Consider the following 18,834-nt stretch of genomic DNA (forward strand, 5'->3'; position numbering starts at 1 on the left):
GTCAAAGCCCAAGGGCTTCAGCGCCAGGCAGCAGGGCTCAGGTTACAGCCCCCCTGACTGGGGCTAAAGCCCTTGGGCTTCAGCTTTGCTCCACCCAACCAGGGGCAGCGAGGCTCAGGCTTCCCCTTGCCCCGGGGTAGCCTGGCTCGGGCAGGCTGAGGCTTCGGTCCCCCTTCCTGGGGTCATGCGGTAAGTTTTGTTGTCCGAAGGGGGGTCGCCCTGCAATGAAGTTTGAGAACCCCTGATCTAGAGCCTAGCACAATGTGACCCGAACTCATGAGCGGGGCCCCAAGATGCTACCGGTGGGTCTATCGGTGCCTTCAGTGTGAGGCGGGAACAAACGACGTGTTAAGAGTGACCAGGGCTTGGTTGGGACGCCTGCTCTGCGGCTGCAGTGAGCCTCAACGGACATTACGACTAAATAAGGTGAGGAGAAGGAATGGCAAAGGCAGGGCAGCAGGCAATGCCCACCACCCCCATCAACCCCCCCTCTCAGCCCGCCGGTGTCCTTCGGGGGATCCATCCCCCCGCACGGGGCGAAGGCAGAGTCAGGCCCCTGCCCCTTGTGCCCAACATCAGCAGAGGAGCAGCAGAGCCCCGTGGCGGCCCCACAAACACCGCCCGCGCGCAGGAGCCGCTGTTTGTACAGACCCAGCCGGGAACTAGCCCCCGCGGCCGCCAAGCTGCGGCGCGTGCAGCAGGCGGCCCCGGGCCGTTACCCGCGGCAGGCAGGGCCGGTTCCCGGGACCCAGGGCTGCGTCAGGCGGGAAAATGGCGGCGGCTGTGAGTGGTGGCGGCGGGGGGAGGGGGACGCAGCTCCCTCCGTCAGCGCGCGGGGCCGGACGCCCGGGAGACCCGCAGCCAGCGCTGCTGCCGCCGCCGCCGCGGAGACAGGAGAGCGAGAGCGGCCCCTGCCGCCGCCGCGTCTGTACCCCGCGCCCCCGCTTCGCTGCAGCGGCCTAGGCGGAGTGGGAGGGATTCCCCCGCCGGGCGGTGCCCGCCTCCGTTAGGTTCCCTGTGGAAACCAACGGGGGGGATTTGGGCCCGCGAGCCGCTGCTGGGGCTCCGACGCCGGGCAGCCCGCGGTGCCCCCAGGTACGCGGCTTCCCAGGGGGCGCTGGTCGGGCTGCGCTGCCCCCAGCCTGCTGCCCTCAGGACTAAGCCCCTGGTGGAGCGCTCCCCACGCCCGGGGACCCTCAAAGGAGCTGGGCGGGGAGTGAGGGAGGCTCTGAGCAGCTTGGGGTGTCAGGCTCACCGGCCCCCCGAGGCCGAGCTGGGGTGTCCGGCCTCAATCTCCACTGGGGCCAAGCCCCAGGGCTGATTCCAGAGCCTGAAAGTGCCAGGGTTTGTGGGGGCCGTGTCCCTGGTTGGGTGGCTACTGCAGACCTTGGCAGGGCACCCACTCCTGGATGAGGAGCCTGTTGCGCTAGGTGCTGTACAAACGCAGAACAAAGAGACAGTGCCTTCCCCAAAGGACATTTGGGATGCTGCTGTGGGAGCTGAGAGGGGGGTGTGAACAGGGCCGGCTCCAGGTACCAGCGCAGCAAGCAGGTGCTTGGGGCGGCCAACAAAAGGGGCGGCACATCCGGCTCTTCGGTGGCAATTCGGAGGCGGGTCCCTCAGTCCCTCTTGGAGAGAAGGACCTGCTGCCGAATTGCCGCTGAAGAATGAAGCGGCAGCGGTAGAGCTGCTGCTGAAGTGCCACCTATTGTGGATTTTTTTTTTTCCGCCGCTTGGGGTAGCAAAAACGCTGGAGCCGGCCCTGGATGTGAATGCTGGCCCTAGGACTAAGGTGTTGATATACCCTGGGCCTTGCACTTCAACTAAAACAAACTTGACCTTATCTTTCTTAGTTTTTAGTACAAAGGCTGTGCAATTTGTAGGTGACCCTTGATCTGACACGAGGTTTGTTTGTATGCAGATATGGAGCTGTAGTGTTAGATAACAGTCTTCCAAAATTGTCATGATCAGTTGCTAATCCAAGTACAAAATCTACTTCTGATTTTAGGGTTTTATATTGCCACCCCCTCATCATGATAGCTGAGCACCTTCTATGAACATTTCATAGCAGTAATTAAGTCCTTGGTGAACTTCATGAAGTCTCTCAGGGTTAAAACTCTGCTTGGGGTAAGGGTGTGCTTATTTTTGTATTTATTTGTTTGTTTATGGTTGGTTGATCTTACTGACTAATAGTTTCATGTGATGAGAGGTGTTGAGTATTGTGGCCTGACTTGTACTAAGCAGATAACTTTTAAATAACCCCAAAGCCTTATATGACATAATTTAAAAAATTAAAATTATACAAATATAATCCTATGTTTTGCTGTGAAATATTAGAAGTAGGCATTCATCCACCTCACCCTTTCAACCTCTCCAAGAAATTTAAAGCTGCACTTAACGATCTAAGCCCTGTAGAGGAAGGATGGTCTCATACATAGGGCACTAGCTTGGGAGATTAGGGTTCATGTCCTGACTCCACCAATAACTTCCTATGTGACTTTGGTCAAGTCTCTTTGTGCCTCTGTTCTCCATCTGTAAAATTACACAAGGATAACACATATCTACCTCAGGGGGATATTGTGAGGATAAACACGTTAAAAGATTTAATGGTGTTCAGATACTATTGGGTAATGGGGATGATATAAGCAACCTCAGAAATATAGGTGTAGAACTACCCTGGTTATGTCCGATTGTTGTTGTTTGTATTGTAGTAGTACCTAGGAGCCCATTGTGCTAGTACAAACGGAACAAAAAGCTGCAACCCCCCCCCCCCCCCCCCCCCCCAAGATCTTACAATCAAAGTATAAGACAAGGGACAACAGATGGATATAGGTTGGGGGAGTACAAGGAAACATTGAGACAATATTGATGAGTATGATAGGCAGTGGTATTAGCACTTCAGTGGCCTAGCTATTGTCAGTGTTTTTGTAGGCATCCCAGCAAAGGACACTAATGAGGTAGCTTTGCAGCTATTTTGTGGGATGCTTCTCCCAGATGAGGGACAGCATGGAAGAAAACACAATGGTGCTTGTTTGACAGTTTAACAAATTACATCATGGGCTGATCAGAGGTGGAAGTTGATGCTTCAATAATGAAAGAGAGAAAATAGGTAGGTTGGAGTTAGGCCATGAAGGGCTTTGAAAGTGAAGAAAGGTAGCTTATGTTTGATGTGACTGTTGTCACCCAGGCCAGCAGGGTAACCAGGCAATGTGGTCAGCCTAGAACTGTCCACATACTTCAGAAATGCAAACTAAGGGTAGATCCGGCAAACAGTTACTTTTGCTGGGACATGTGCAGAGGTAACTATACGTACGTAACCTCCTGTTTGAAGATTTGGCACCAACATATTTATCAATTCAGAGGTCAGAGATATTTAAGATTACATGGTTTCCCATATTTGTTGGGCTTAAGTCTCTGATTTCTCTTATAAATTTGTTTATTGTTTTTTTATAGTGCCTTACAATGTTTCTGTTTTGCATTGCACTCGGGTAGGAGGACTGTGTTGTTTACACACATAGATTTTAAATTTTATGCAAGTATGTCTATTATTTATGCAGACCTTGGTGTGAAAATAAGTTTATTTAACAAATAAAACACTGTTAAATATGTTTTATTGGTTAATATTTTGTTTATGTTTTAGCAAATATATACTTAGAAACAAGAATGCAGAATAAACTTGAAACAAATAATAACACTGTGGGAAAATAGTAAAATCACAGCTGCCAGGGAAACTTTATTTAAAAAAAAAAAAAAAGTAAAACTTTACCTTTGATTTATGTTTCCTTTAAAACTGAATTTCTCTCCTTTACATGCCCCCACAATTTTTCAGATATCAAACTCTTTTTAACCTGGCACTGTTGACACACAGCTTTAAAACATGCTATTTAATTTTATTTATAAAGTTCCGGTGATTTCTGAGCAAGCTTAGAATGTCCTTTTTTTTTTTTTAATGTACTTTTTGAACCTTTTTACTAGGGTGTGTCCATATTGCATTTACAAACTGTAGAACTGTTTGTAATGAATGCCCTATCCTATATCTATATGATTGGCAGTATTTTCACATTACATTTTAGTTGCTTTCAGATATGATTGCTGTTTTCACCTCAGTTGCAAGAGAATGCAAGTAACACCACAACAAGCAAAGTTACAACAGAAGAAAGAAATGTACAGTACTATGTAGAGAGTGCTCTGTGTTATAAGGGCAGCAGATCAACAGTACCTCATGGCTCTACATTTTATTACTGAGTATTATGTCTTGATTTAGCCTAATATCTTTTAGAGAAAATGCCAATTATTGGCCAGTAACACTAATTTAGAGTATCTTGGTGCCTCTCATTTCCATTATTTCTGACGGAATGTTGTGATACCCAGTGTATGCTTGCAGACCATGTGACTGTTTCCTTGGTGAATGTAAACTGTACATTGTGCACTAAAGCACTTACAAGTACTAAATATAGTAATGAGAGGATACATGTCAGTGGCCTTAGCACATTTGTTTCTCACTACACCTGTAGTGCTGTTAAAAATAGGGTGCAGTTTACTTGTCAGATAGAAGGTAACTAGTATAAAACACTTTCTGCATTAAATCGTCTAGCTACATCCACAGGTACTTTATTTAAAACAAAACTAGTGAGTCGCTACACAGTAGTTTTTTCTGAGTCCTGTTCTCTATCCAGGCCCTCAGACTGAGTACTCCCATCTGTTGCCTCTAGATCCTTGCTTCTGTGATCAGAAAGAGAGCAAAACATACATTTATATCATTATGTTTGTAGAGTACAAAGATACTCTCCATTAAGTTTCCCTACCCCTTGAGTAATCATTCCTTTTGGAGGTCTACCTACATTCACAGTTGGCCCTGAAAAAATCCAAATGGAAGCAACAACCCTGTAGATGGTTTGCTGGACTTGCTCATTCATATAATTAACAAGCATATGCTGAATACATGTTGTGCCTGTTACAATTAGGTCTTCAATTTTTTTCTCCCGCATTGCAGATGGGGAAGTGGGTATGTCAGCCAATAACATTCATTGTCTACTTATTAAATTTTCAAACAAGCACCTTGTGCGTTCTCCCATGCTGTCCCTCTCTGTTGCATGGAGCGCCCCATAAACATCTACAAAGCTACCTCATTGTACTCCTTAAAACTCTTGTTGTCAGTGTTTTTGTAGGGATGGCAAACAATTAGGCTAGTGGTGTGCTGAGGCCACTGTCCATCATGCTGACCAATTTTGTCGCATTGTTTACTTGTACTTCCGCATCTGTCTCTTATCTTATACTTTGATTGCAGGCTCTTCGGGCAAGAGCCATCTTTTTGTTCTATGTTTATGAAGTGCTGAGCACAACTGGGTCCTGCTCAATGAGTAGGGCTCCTAAGTATCAGGGTAACTGAAAAGGGCTTTGATGCCTATATATATATAATATATATATATATATATATATATTTTACAGTTAAGATGTTATATGTTTGATCTAGACCAGGGGTCTCGGCAACCTGCGGCACGCGTGCCAAAGGCGGCACGCGGGCTGATTTTTAGTGGCACGCTGCTGGCAGCCAGGGTTCTGGCCGCCGGCCCCACTAAGCCCACTACCAGCTTGGATTACGGAACCCCAGACCAGCAGCGGGATGAGCCTCTCGGCCCACTGCCGCTCTGGGGTCCTGGCCACTAGCCCCTTGCCAGCTGGGGTCCCAGCCGCTGGCCCTCCTCAGCCCGCTGCTGGCTTGGATGGACAGAACCCGAGCTGGCAGCGGGTTGAGCAGAGCTGGCAGCCAGGACCCTATGGCGGACAGAACCCCAGACCGGCAGCAGGATGAGCGGCCCAGCCCGCTGCCGGTCTGGGGTTCCATCTGCTGCCCGCGCTGCCGGTCTGGCATGCGAAACCTTAAATTAATGAAGACTTGGCACACCACTTCCCAAAGGTTGCCAACCCCGATCTAGACAGCCCTAATTTTACAAGGAACTCGATGTGGAACCTCTGTACGCATGTGGGTCCTCACTGAAATCGATGGGGTTCCTCCTGGACATGGGTGGCCTCCAAGTTGGAAGTCCTTGGGGGATCGAGGCTTAAATCATAAGTTGGAATGGGGCTAGATGTAAATTTCAATTCTAGACAAGTGCTCTGTCGTGAGGGTAAACAATTCATTTTATTAACTGCAAAGAGTAGAGGCCATGTTAAATTAGCCCTATAATTCTTCACATAAGTTCTGCAATGGTCAGTATATTCTGTATTTTAAAATATGTTGTAAATTTTTTCCCCATTTTAACAGTTTACTTATAGTCCTTAAAGTTCAGTGTATTCTGCAAATAGGATAGAAGATGTCTACTGAAATTAACAACATGAGAATTCCATATGATTTTACAAATGAAAACAGGACAAAACAATTACCTTTATTGCCTACTTATGAAGTTTTGAATGTGGCATTTAGTAACACTACCTTATTTTTCTTTATCTGCTGTTGTTGTGCTACAGGGAAGATGGGACTCATCCAAGTTTCCTGAGTAATAAGAATGGGTCCAGATGTACCTCTCCTGAATGATTACAAACAGGAGTTCTTCTTGAAGCGCTTTCCACAGACTGTTTTGGGTGGTCCCCGATTTAAATTGGGCTATTGTGCGCCTCCTTACATATATGTGAATCAGATCATTCTTTTCCTGACACCATGGGTTTTGGGAGGAATAGGAACACTTTTGTATCAGTTAGACATTATGAAAGACTATTACACTGCAGCACTTTCAGGAGGACTGATGCTTGTTACAGCACTTATTCTCCAGATGACAAATCTGTATGCAAGACAGAAAACAGTGACAGTAGAAAGAATGCAAATTCAGAATACCCTAAGGGATGAAGATGAGTATGAATTTTCCAGCTGTGTGGGTTCAGAGACAGTTAAATTTATTATTCCAGGCAAGAAATATATAGTCAACACTGTTTTTCATTCCTTTCTTGCTGGGGTAATGTGTGGGTTGGGAACTTGGTATTTGCTGCCAAACAGAATAACCTTGCTGTATAGTAACATTGGAGGAACTGTTGTGATCTTTGTGTTTGGATGGGTAACTATTTGTATAGGAGAATATTCTTTAATCATAAACACAGCTACAGAGACAGCTACTTTTCAAGCACTGGATACTTATGAAATTACTGCTCTGATGAGACCGTTCTATATTTTTGTCTTTATTGCAGTGGATCTTGCACACAGGTAAACTTCTAAAATGTTTATATAACTGTAATGTTGGCTTATGTATGCAGTTTGTTGGTAGATGCTATGAAATAACTTTCCTGAAAGATTTGTATTAGAGATGTCAGTCAGTTGGAAAAATATACAATAGAACTTAATGCTTTTATTTTGCCTTTATGGAAAATTAAGAACTTAATAGCTTTTAAGAAAAGTTAGGTGGGAGACTGAGAAGTTATAAGGTTAGCATAGTTAAAATGGTCACCCTCAGTCTTAAATTCAGTACTATTGGAAGTAACTGTTTACCTCACTGTCCTTTTAAGGATCAGTTATCAAGCAATATATTTTTACAGCTTTTAAATATCTTAAAATAATTTATACCAAATACAGTACTTTTAAATTAGAGATAGGCCTGATTTGGAATTATAGATCCAAACACTGAACTTCTGAAACATTTAGATCTGGATTCAATCTTTGGGCTTCTAGTTGTTGTCAGTCTGATAATGTCCAGGCATTAATTTAAGTATATTTAAAAAAACCCAAAAACACAAAAATAAAGTCTGACTATATTCTGACATTTGAATATGGGATACACAACTTTTATACTTCTGGATTTATCGTGTGTGTTAAACTTGAACTGCATCTATACATACAGTATCTTCCTTTCATAGGAGTCAAATACATTTCCTTTTTCATCCAGGTTTACTGTTAACATACCAGTTTTAGAACAGACAAACCAGATTTTGCACATCATATTTCTGTTTTTGCCATTTTTATGGGCATTGGGGATTCTGCCCCCACTTGATGCACTTTTTCTATGGGGAATGGAACAAGTGTTGGAGTTTGGCCTAGGAGGTTCACCCATGTCAAGTAATACAAGGTAAATTTTATTGACATAATGATCAAATATACCATTGTAGTTTATAACCTATTTTCTTTTCATTCAAATCTTTTTTTTTTTCTTTCTTTCTTTCCTTTTCAGGTTGTTAGTAATGTTTCTCATTTCTGCTGGAACAGCTATAGCATCGTATTTCATTCCCAGCACAGTTGGTGTGGTCCTCTTCATGACTGGATTTGGGTTCATACTCAGTCTTAACCTAAGTGAGATTGGTCTAGCCTTCAAGCACACCATGATCAGCCATTTAGCTTCCAACAAGTCTAAGTCCAGTGGTCCTAGGATACACTTTGTGTGGAGGGAATTCTTTTTCTATTTGACTGTCTTGACATTGGCTCTCATAGAAGCCAGCTTGCTGCATCACTTTGCTGGTTTTTCAGCATTTTCCAAAGCCAGTCCCCAGGCTATAGTGAGTTACATTCTGATCATATTACTTATAGTTCTGTGGCTTCTTAGAGAGATTCAGGGAGTGTACTTGTTTGGAATCTTCCGAAACCCTTTTTATCCAAAGGATGTCAGGACTGTGACGGTGTTCATGGAGACGCAAAGAAGGCTTATGAAAATTGGTGTTGTCAGAAGGATTTTACTAACACTAGGTAGGAATTCCTTCTATATACTATATGTAAGAGGATTAAAACATGGCAATAACATTTCTCTATGCGAGTTAAAATGTATGTGCTAAGAAGATTTAAATGGCTTAACGTTTTCATTGAAGTTTTACTTTTAGCCTTGTATACACAATTAATGGATTCAGATTTTCAGAAGTGACTAGTGATCTAGGGTGCATGAATTTTAGGATGCTCAATTTGAGGGACTGACTTTCAGAGTGTGGGTGCTCCATGCTTTCTGAAAACCAGCCCCTTTTAAGGAGTGTAGGTTTGGAACCCAAAAATCACTGGTCACTTTTTTGAAAATCTTTGCTGTAACTTCGATAAAATAGTTCTAAAAGAAAACTGTTTTGACCCTGGAAGTCAGTCAAAATATTTGTTACTTGCAACTTCCTAATTAAAGGTCTAATCCTACTTCCATTGAAGTCAATAGCACATTTTCCACTCTCTTCTATGGAACCAAAATTTGGCCCAGATTGAGTTTGTTTGTGTTGATCTACCAGTTTTGGGACATAATCCTGCAGTGCTTATTCACACGTTTCACTCGTTTGAGTATTCCCATTAACTTCAGAGAGACTAATCACAAGTTAAGCATGGGCGTAAGTGCTTGCAGGAATGGGCCCTTTGTGTTAAAATGCCACCTAATTTTAACCTTTTTTATTTTTTATTTATTTTTTTTTTTGAGGGGGATAGGGAAGTTCACGAAAAAAATTACTGGTTTAGTAGTGGCAATTCCCAGTTACAAACTAAGATTTCCATTCTGCAGTGAGCTCACTGCAGGATCTGGAGCCAATTTATGGACTTTGGTAGACATTGCAAAGAAAAAACATTGATGTTTCTCTCGTGTTTTCTTTTTTTTTTTAATTGCAGTGTCTCCATTTGCTATGATAGCATTTCTTTCATTAGACAGTTCCCTACAAAGTCTTCATTCAGTATCTATTTGCATTGGATTCACAAGAACCTTTAGAATGGTAATTTTTAATTTTTTCTAATTTATTACCTTGTAGAAATTTTTCCAAAAGAAATAAGAAGTGACTTGGAAGAAATACTCCAGGTCAAGAAGAGGGAGAAGGGGCAGATGCTTGGTACAACAAATAATCAGTCTCTGTTTTAGGTTTGGCAAAATACAGAGAATGCCCTGTTGGAGATGGTGATTGTATCGATAGTGCAGATGTTGCTATTTAATACAGATGTGTGGTGGAACAGAAGCCTTGATACAGGAATCAGACTCTTACTGGTAAACCTAATTTTAATTAAGCAGCTAGATATTGCATCCTATTCTTTTCTTGCCCACTTCTTCCAAAATTAGGGCTCAGGGCTTATGGCTATGGAGATGGAAACTCTGTAGACATGGATTTTCTCTTGGTTTAATAATTAATGTTAAGTGTACTAAATAAAACTATGTAAACCTGAAAGAGCTCTAGCAATGCTGAATGTGACCAGATACCTAAGAAAAATATTTGATTATTGTATGTATCTCAACAGGCTGGTGTCATTCGGGATCGATTACTTCAGTTGATCTCAAAACTGCAGTTTGCTGTAGCTGTTCTCGTGACATCATGGACAGAGAAAAAGCAACGTCGGAAATCTACAGCCACCTTAATAACACTCAACATTGTTTTCTTCCCAATTGTATTGGCCTTCATAGCTGTCTCTGCACTACTTTCTTCCCCCATGCTGCCGCTCTTCACTCTACCAATATTTTTGATTGGGTTTCCTAGACCTATCCGAAGCTGGCCTGGACCTGTGGGTGCAACAGCATGCGTTTGTTCAGATACCATGTACTATCAGCAGGTGGTTCCAAGTTTGGCCGCTGCACTGCAGTCTGCACTAGCATCTGGTAGTCTAGGTAGGTAAACTGTAGCTGTATAAAATAATTTGCAGATAATATAGTTAAATTCTTTAATCTGTGTAGCCTCTATTGGAGAACATTGTGATTTGTAACCTCTACGTTAAATAAATGCGCTTACTACCTAGATTAAAACTTACAGTGCAGTGTTTCAGGGCTTATTCAGCTAAGAAAAAAATGGGTGGTTTCTGACCTTGCTGTATTCTCTTAATAGAGAATGCTATGATTTAATACAATGACACAGTGGTGGCAAAACTATGTTGCACTTGGCATTCCTTATATTGAACAAGAGAGGATGTCTTTCTAAAAGATCTACCTAGGCTTAACTGAAATCTGTGGGCTTAATACATGAACCACTAGGTAAAATTCTGTGGCCTATGTTATGTAGGAAATGAGGCTAGAGGATCATAACGGTCCCTTCTGGCCTTACAATTTTACCAACGATTGTGGCATGTATTTATTTATACTAAAAGAAAACAAAAACCAAGATTTTTTTCTCCGCCAAACATAATTGCTGAAATTGCAAGAAATTTTGAGAAACACTTGGCATACATAACCAGAATAATCAAGAGCATGTTGCCCCACTGATAAGTTATTAGTATTTACTTCTGCTGTCTTACACTAATGGCTAGTAAGGGAGGCATCTTAACACTCAAAGGTAATTAAATCTAACTTCATTCACTCTTTCTCGGATGAAGAGATAAATGCAGAAACTTTTGTCAATGGCCCTATGCGATGGTTTTGGTACGAGGGCTGAAGAGACTTAAAGTAATTATCGGAAGCTTCCCCACAAAAGGAGAATCCCCTCTCCCAGTTCACTCAGCCAGTAAATAAGAGAACATCTTCCTTATTGCTACTACGAAAGTGCAGTGTTGTGGCACTCATGCCTCAGATTCAATATTTTTTTAAAAATAGAAAAAATTACGTGCTTTTTAAAGGGATAATCTTTGAATGGACATCTCCAGGCAAGAGATCATGTCAGGATCTCAGATCATTTTAACATGAAGCGACAATACTTCTATTGCCACTATTTTAATTTAAAATAAAAGTCTAAACTACAGAGAGGATTTTTAGTAGCTTTGACAGCCCAAATTTTAAAATAATCTTTGCAAAAATGGTAGCAAGAAAGTGCACTTTATTAGCACAGTAGAATATAAGGTTATTTTAACTATAACCTAATGGCTGGTTTTACTGATTTGTATTTTACAATATTCTGAAACTAAAATTCACTGTACAAGTCAAAGATGATGTGAACGGGAGTGAGGATGCAAATGAGCAATGTACTGGCAGCAAACAAGCATTGTCCTGTTTTGGAATATCACAGATGTGTTGGAGAAGTGACAGCTGACTGTAATCTAAGGCCTGAATTAAGGAAATCAGTTAGATAGCAAGTTTACCATCATCCTCTTAGATCTAAACAGAGAGTAGAGGAAAGCAATGTGATGTTTCTGTGGGAGGGAGAGCAATCTACTGGCTAAAGCAGTGAGCTTGACTTCAGGACTTTTAAGTGCTAGCATTGCCACTAACTTGACATGTGCAAGTCATTTATCCCTTAATTTTCAAATGCCTACTAATTTTGGTTGCCTCGGGGTTTTTTGAGGTACCCAATTTGATATCTAGGGCCTGATTTTTCTTCCTAGTGGTGCTGAGGAACAGCAAATTCCATTGGAGCTGTGGGTGCTTAGTACCTCTGAAAATTAGTCTGTTAGAGTTTCATGTGGGACATCCAAAAATGGGTACACTTGCAAAATTTAGGCCTTAACATCTGCTTAAGCATCTGTAAAGCAGGCATGATAATACCTCACAGGTGGATTGAGGTTTAATTGATATTTATAAAACATTTTGAGATCCTTAAATAAAAATGCCATAGAAGCACAGCTTATTATTATTAAAACTATAATAAATCAGTGCTTGGGGACTGTGGTGACAGGCACTTTAGAAAAGTCTTAAATAGATAAAGGATGACTTAAGCATTCCCAAACTCTCTTACGAATCAGGTAATTTAGACAAAAATGCAATTGTCTTGCAGAAGTTTTTCCCTTCCAACTGAGTAAGTAATGATCAGCTATGGAGGTGGTGTATTACAAAAGCATGTCTTAATGGTACTTGGATGCACGTTTATTAATTTAGAAATTGGGAGCCCATGTATGAAGTCTTACTCGGTTATTGTTCTCTTCTTCACTCTCCGCTAACAAAAATATGATGTACGACAGTGATTAGAGACTCATAGCGATGAGGGCTAATATGGGGTCTGTTGGCTGGAAGACTCTTCTTTTTTAACATTTTAATTCCGCAGTCATACACGTGTGGAACTCCGGTTGATATCCGTGGGTGTGCTATGCAGGGAACGACTGCCAAAAAGAACTCTTTTAAATGTTTAGTTATTCTGTTGAACAGTGCTCCTTGAATTACACAATTTAGTTTCTTCCTCCTCCTCTTCCCTGCAGCCTGACCCTCTGCTGCTGGGGGAGTCTCTGAATTCCCTTTTGTGTACAAACTGATTTTTCACAAAAGCAAGAAATCATAGGAGCTTTCTATTGGCTGAGAAATGCTGGATATGACTCCTTCCAGAACTCATTGCTGCTGCAAAAAAACATTGTGAATTAATGAAAAAAGTTGCAAGGCATGCCTTCCTCTGTCTAATCTTCAGGATACAGGGAGTAATAGAAGAAACATGATCCTACATTTTAAGAAGTCTGCCCCCTTTCCTGTATTTCTCTCTCATCCCATTCCCACCTTCCTTTTGGAGTATTTTAAGTACCTTGCACTCCTTTGCTGTTTCTCACTTATTTTATCTGTGGCTCCCTCTGTCTTCATGCCCCACAGTTCTGTTTCTTGCTCTGCCCAAGACTCAACTGATCTTGGACCAAGCCACTTACTTCATTTGCCTGTTGTAAAGAGGTTAACATCTCATAAGGCTGTCATGACGCTGAATTAATGTTTGGAAAGCACTTTGAGATGCTCTGCTGAACGGTTCTATAGATGTGCATTGTAGTAGTATTATACAGCTTATGTATATACGTAACCCTGTAGGCAAGAAAATTAACTTGGTTTCCACTAAGTTTTCCCAGCTTGCCTCATCATTTCTATTTACACTACCTAAGTGTTTCAGAATGTACTGTAGTCATTGTTCTGGACACAGTATTTGGATCCAGATTTGCACCTTACTTGCTTTGGTTTCTATTCTTGACCTGACACAAGGTAGTTTAATATAAGCAGCAGTCCATAATCTAAGTAAAGTTGTGGACGCTAATGCACAAAGGCTCAATCTATACCGAAGAAAGTATGGCAAAAAGCAGTGCTTGGCAAGCTCTCTGTGTACACAAATTCACCAAATATTTCAAGATGTTTTACAAGTTCTGGTTGTAACATCGAGGAATAGGTCTCCAGCTCAACCAGTGTAGTCTACAGTAGTTCCTTCATATTGCAAGAGGAAACCACAAGCATTGCAGCTGCCTTAGTTCTGCTGGACATTCTAACCCCATTCACAAGGCAATGCCTCATACTGGCAAATTGCCCCCAAGCTCCAGCTAGTAACGGTTGCGGGCATTATGGGATATGTACATCAAGAAGCCAGGAATTCACTGAAGCAACACCTGTGCTGTGCTTGGCCAACCCAGACTGGTTCTGGCAGGATCATTGTTGCTGTGTAAATGTGCTTGGCTGTTGCAAGGACATCACAGGCCACAAACTATTTCATACAAGAGCGTCTTTGCAATGGTTTCCTCAATGTACAGAAGAAACCTTAATCAACAGAATCCAACAGTAAAAGTTAACTTTTTCTGCATCTTTTTTAGGTCTGTCTTTACCTGGATCACACTACTTGTGCCGTTTTCAGGACAGACTGATGTGGATATTAGTACTAGAAAGAGGCTTCACATACTGCTGTGTTAATATTAAGGTGAATATTTACTGAAAACTTACCTAGTCATGTTTTGGGGAAACACACATTTGTTTTTGTGTAACTTCCTGTAATAGCACAAATAACACATTACATAAGGTTAATATATTCTGAGTGTGTAGCTAATTTAGTTTTGCAACTGATAGGATCTTTTGTGTTGCACCATTAAGTCCGTAATAATACATTTGAAACAATCTGAAGCACATAAGCAAGTTATGACTTAGAAGAAGTTGGGGGGTGGGGACTACTAGATTAGCAAGTACAGAACTACTGTGTCACTCGTCCTGTGGCTCAAGACATCTTTTGTAAAAATAACCGTATACGGTTGATCTGTAAGGGGCAAAGGTAACATGGCAAATAAAATGCAAGGTTCTAAAGAAAGTTCAGATTTATCGTGTCTGTATTTAATGTCTGTAGTCCATCTTAGATTGTATGATGGGTGCTATATAAAAAAAAAACCCTTAGCTTCATTGATGCCAGAAATATTAGGAATAGAAGTGTGTCTTCAATTGCTGGGAATAATTTTTAATACAAGAAAATAGCATTTGTTAGCATTGCTTATTCGGCCAAAGAGCAAAGATGACTTGTTTCCATTTGTGCTATAGGGGCTAGAATTGCAGGAAACTTCCTGCCACACTGCTGAAGCACACAGAGTGGATGAAGTTTTTGAAATGGCCTTTGAACACCAGGAGCATGCAGAGACTTTCTCTCTCAATCATCATTTTGGAAATATTTTAACCCCTTGTACTGCTCTACCTGTGAGACTGTATTCTGATGCCAGGAATGTCTTGTCTGGAATCATTGATTCACATGAGAACTTAAAGCAACTGAAAGATGATTTCCTTAAAGTGCTTGTATGGATACTTGTCCAGTATTGCTATAAAAAATCAAAAATGTGCGAGAAGCTGGACAAAACAACCAAGAACAAAGAAGGGTCATTTCCATTAACCCAGCCCAAAGCATTTGACAGTGCAGTAGAAAAACCCAGGCCCATAAAGGATGAAGATAGCTTTAGTGTAGATACAATTGCGGATTGGACCGATGATAGTGATCTTTTTGATCTTGACCCCAGCAAAACAAGAGAAAGAAAAGAAACCAAGCCATTGGAAGCTGCACAAAGAACACTTTTGTCTGTTCCAGGGTCAGTAGAAATGGAGAGTGCAGTTGGTGCTCTGCAAGAGACAGCACCTGAAGATAAACTCTACAAAGCTGTTGTGCTTGGACTCCCTGCTGTAGACAAAGGAAAGAAGCAGGAAGTTGTACGCTTACCTTTAGTTGAATTTAGCTGCTCCTACTCTGAGTTGCTAAGCATACCTGAAGAGTGGAGAACTGCACCCATACCTACTTCCAAACTCAATGAGATGAGGCAGAGGTTTCCAGAAGACTGGTACCATTTTGTTTTGAGTCAACTGGATTTTTTTCATTTGAAAGAAAAACCTTCCAATTTACTTGAAGACATTACTAAAGACAAAGCTTTGAAAGAGTTGTATGTCCATGGTGTATTGTCTTGTTGCTTTGGTTTGTTTGGACTAGACAATACAGTTCCTGCTCCTAGTCATGTATTTAGAGCGTACACTGGTGGCATTCCCTGGTGTGTTGGTTTGGATTGGCTAACTGGAAAACCAGAGCTGTTCCAACTAGCACTGAAAGCATTCAGGTAAAAAGCCATGTGTATTATAAAACATAGCATAACGCTGTCGGAAGAGAGCATTTGTGCTTTCAGAGTTGGCTTTAAACTATATGTAGTGAAGAGATATTCGCTATCTAAATGACAGTAAGTCACCATATTCGTTGCCAAATAGTATAGCAAATTAGTTCTGAAATTAAATATTTTGCATTTTCCATGATCAGTCCATAGTGCCAATGTTTGAGCTAACTGAAACAACTATAACAACCTGTAAGTGGGTTATCATAGCTACATTGCTATTGATAAGTGCTTTGTCCCTCTCTCTGAAGTGTATACTTACTCTAGGCATTCTGTTATGCATCTTTCAGATATACGTTTAAGCTCATGGTTGACAAAGCAAGCCTGGGTCCAGTAGAGAACTTCAAAGAGCTGATTAACTATCTGGAAGAATATGAAAGTGACTGGTACATTGGTTTAGTATCAGATATTGAGTGGCAACAAGCAGTTTTACAGGAAAAGCCGTATCTTTTTTCTTTGGGACATGATCCTAACATGGTAAGGGGAGGGAAAAAAATGCAACATTAATGTATTTTTTTCCACTGCTCATTATTTTAATGTGTGTCTTACTTCCAAGACTTTACAGAGAACTTTACATCCAAAGAACAAGTGAATGCTTGACAAAATTTGGCATTAGTACTGCTGGAAATCGCTAGAGAGCTGTTCTGCAAATGCAGCAGCATTTGTTAACTATGACATGGGATATTCAAGCATTCAGCCATCAAAGATTCAACAGTTCTAGTTAATTATATGCAACAGCATAGTGTAGAGGCCTATATGCCTTTCATCTTACACTAAATATTGGGAAGGGACCAGTGCATGTGACATTATTTGGTTCAAGGAACTGCACTGTTTAAAGTCTCACTTGTTAAATTGCAGTCTCCACAGTTTCACCTGTTGAAATTATGGAAGAGGCAGTTTTAAAAAGACAGTGCCCAGAATGATGCTAACTATTCCCTTTCTGCTCTGTAACTGAAACATTTATATTTGTCTGATTCTATTAGATAGTGTACTGAAAATTAAATGTTTTTTCTTTCAAAGGGAGTTTACACCGGCAGAGTGCTTACCCTTCAGGAATTGTTAGTGCAGGTTGGGAAGCTCAACAACGAAGCTGTCCGAGGTCAATGGGCAAATCTTTCATGGGAGCTGCTGTATGCTACCAATGATGATGAAGAACGCTACAGTATACAAGCTCACCCAGTCCTTCTGAGAAACCTTACTGTTCAAGCAGCAGACCCACCACTTGGCTACCCTGTTTATTCATCTGCATCTCTCCATGTGCCTTTGTTGTAAGGTGTTTTTTTGTATTTCCTATCTGTAAGTAGGAAACCAAGCACTAATGCTGCATTTGTCTAACTAGAAATATGAAGATCTCATTGAGTGGCATTGGATGGCAGTTGCCAAACCAAGGAAACCTAATTTGCACAGAAAGGGTGCTAGCTGGAGGCAAGAACTTTAGAATCTGTTTTTTCACTGCTGGAACTACCCAAGCCCCTTTCCCTGTGTGGCTGCCACACGTCTTGATCTCCACTTCAGAGAAGAGAGACTTCGCTCTGGCCACTAAGAAAAAAAAAAAAAGCACCAACAACAGTTAAATAGCTTGACAGGTGACTTGCATTCGTAGGCAGGTTACAGCTCATTGTAGTATAGTGAACTGTAGAATTGGTAACCAAAGTGTACATATGAATATTTATATGAAATTTTTATTCTGATCATTTTATATATTGATGTATTTTGATTTTTTTAGAACTTGTTATAATGTATAACTTCAAATCATTTTATTTAATGTGTATTACCAGCTGCCCTTTCATAAAGGAAGCCTTGGAGTGTTTCTATAGAAGTGCACACTAGCTACTCCAGGCTTTCCCCTCCTCCAGTGTAAACAAACCATTATAGAGGCTGTATGTAGGCAGGGGGGTAGTTCAGGATGCAGGTGGGCTCCCCCTTGCAGTCTTCCCGCAGCTCCCTCCCAATTCCACCCCCAGCTTTTGCCCCGTGGAGGGCAACAGGGCACTGGACTTCAGCTGGACAATCTAGGTGTGTAAAGCTATTACACTTGAACTTGTTTGACTGCCCAAGCCCTTCAGCAGGGCAGTCAGACTCCTCCACTTTCCTATGTACTAATAGGAAGGAGATCTTCTAGCAGGAGGTAGAGTCCTTGCTGACTTGGTGTCCAAGACAGCTGAGACATTTAGAACTATTGACCCTGACTACCTGAGCAGAACTCTACTAAAAAGAGAGAGGGCTCAGTTGACAATTACTTCTCCCCTATGTAGAGAGGGGAAGTGCCTTCCCCTAAACAATGCAGGGCCAAGGGGAAAGCCACAAGCCTGCTGCATCCCCTCCCATCCAAACTGATTAGATGTGTGCACAAGTTATCCAGCCCCAGTGCTGCCCTTCTAGAGTAGCCCTCACAAGCAATAAACACTCTTTTCCCCCTTCATAGCTTGGTTGATATTGGTCCTGAATGTCAGCCCAGGGTGCAACCAGCTTATGGGGCATAGGGCTTTCAGGCTCCAGGAAGGGAAGAATCTGGGCTGGTGGGTGGGGTCTGTAAGGTGAGAGAATGGTGAAACAGGATCAAGTAGTTTATGATTCGTAGCTACCCTCCAAATACAGGGGAAACTCATGGCAGCAGAAAGATCACGTTAGGGTTCCTGTCCTACTACCATTGTTTTTATAAACCTAAACAATGAATTTATAGAAGGCCCTGCAACAGTGAAGCA

At 41.8% G+C, this 18,834-nt stretch overlaps 1 protein-coding gene across 3 annotated transcripts; it reads left to right on the plus strand.

Moving 5' to 3' along the window:
• The first annotated feature begins 340 nt into the window (after positions 1 to 340).
• Positions 341 to 18,551, plus strand: PCNX4 (pecanex 4). 3 transcript variants are annotated; one of them, XM_034767250.1, is made up of 12 exons: positions 341 to 426; positions 2,009 to 2,127; positions 6,469 to 7,195; positions 7,872 to 8,051; positions 8,154 to 8,662; positions 9,545 to 9,645; positions 9,789 to 9,911; positions 10,160 to 10,523; positions 14,321 to 14,424; positions 15,030 to 16,081; positions 16,420 to 16,606; positions 17,150 to 18,551. In XM_034767250.1, the coding sequence occupies exons 3-12, from the start codon at positions 6,507 to 6,509 to the stop codon at positions 17,399 to 17,401; spliced, it is 3,561 nt and encodes a 1,186-aa protein (XP_034623141.1). In that variant the 5' UTR covers positions 341 to 426; positions 2,009 to 2,127; positions 6,469 to 6,506; the 3' UTR covers positions 17,402 to 18,551. The 3 variants fall into 3 exon arrangements, with proteins under 3 accessions (XP_034623141.1, XP_034623142.1, XP_034623140.1); XM_034767251.1 differs by lacking the exon at positions 341 to 426 and adding an exon at positions 582 to 783; XM_034767249.1 differs by lacking the exon at positions 341 to 426 and adding an exon at positions 859 to 1,095.
• Positions 18,552 to 18,834: the final 283 nt, after the last annotated feature.

This window comes from Trachemys scripta, chromosome 4, assembly GCF_013100865.1.
Source record: "Trachemys scripta elegans isolate TJP31775 chromosome 4, CAS_Tse_1.0, whole genome shotgun sequence".
NCBI lineage: Eukaryota > Metazoa > Chordata > Testudines > Emydidae > Trachemys > Trachemys scripta.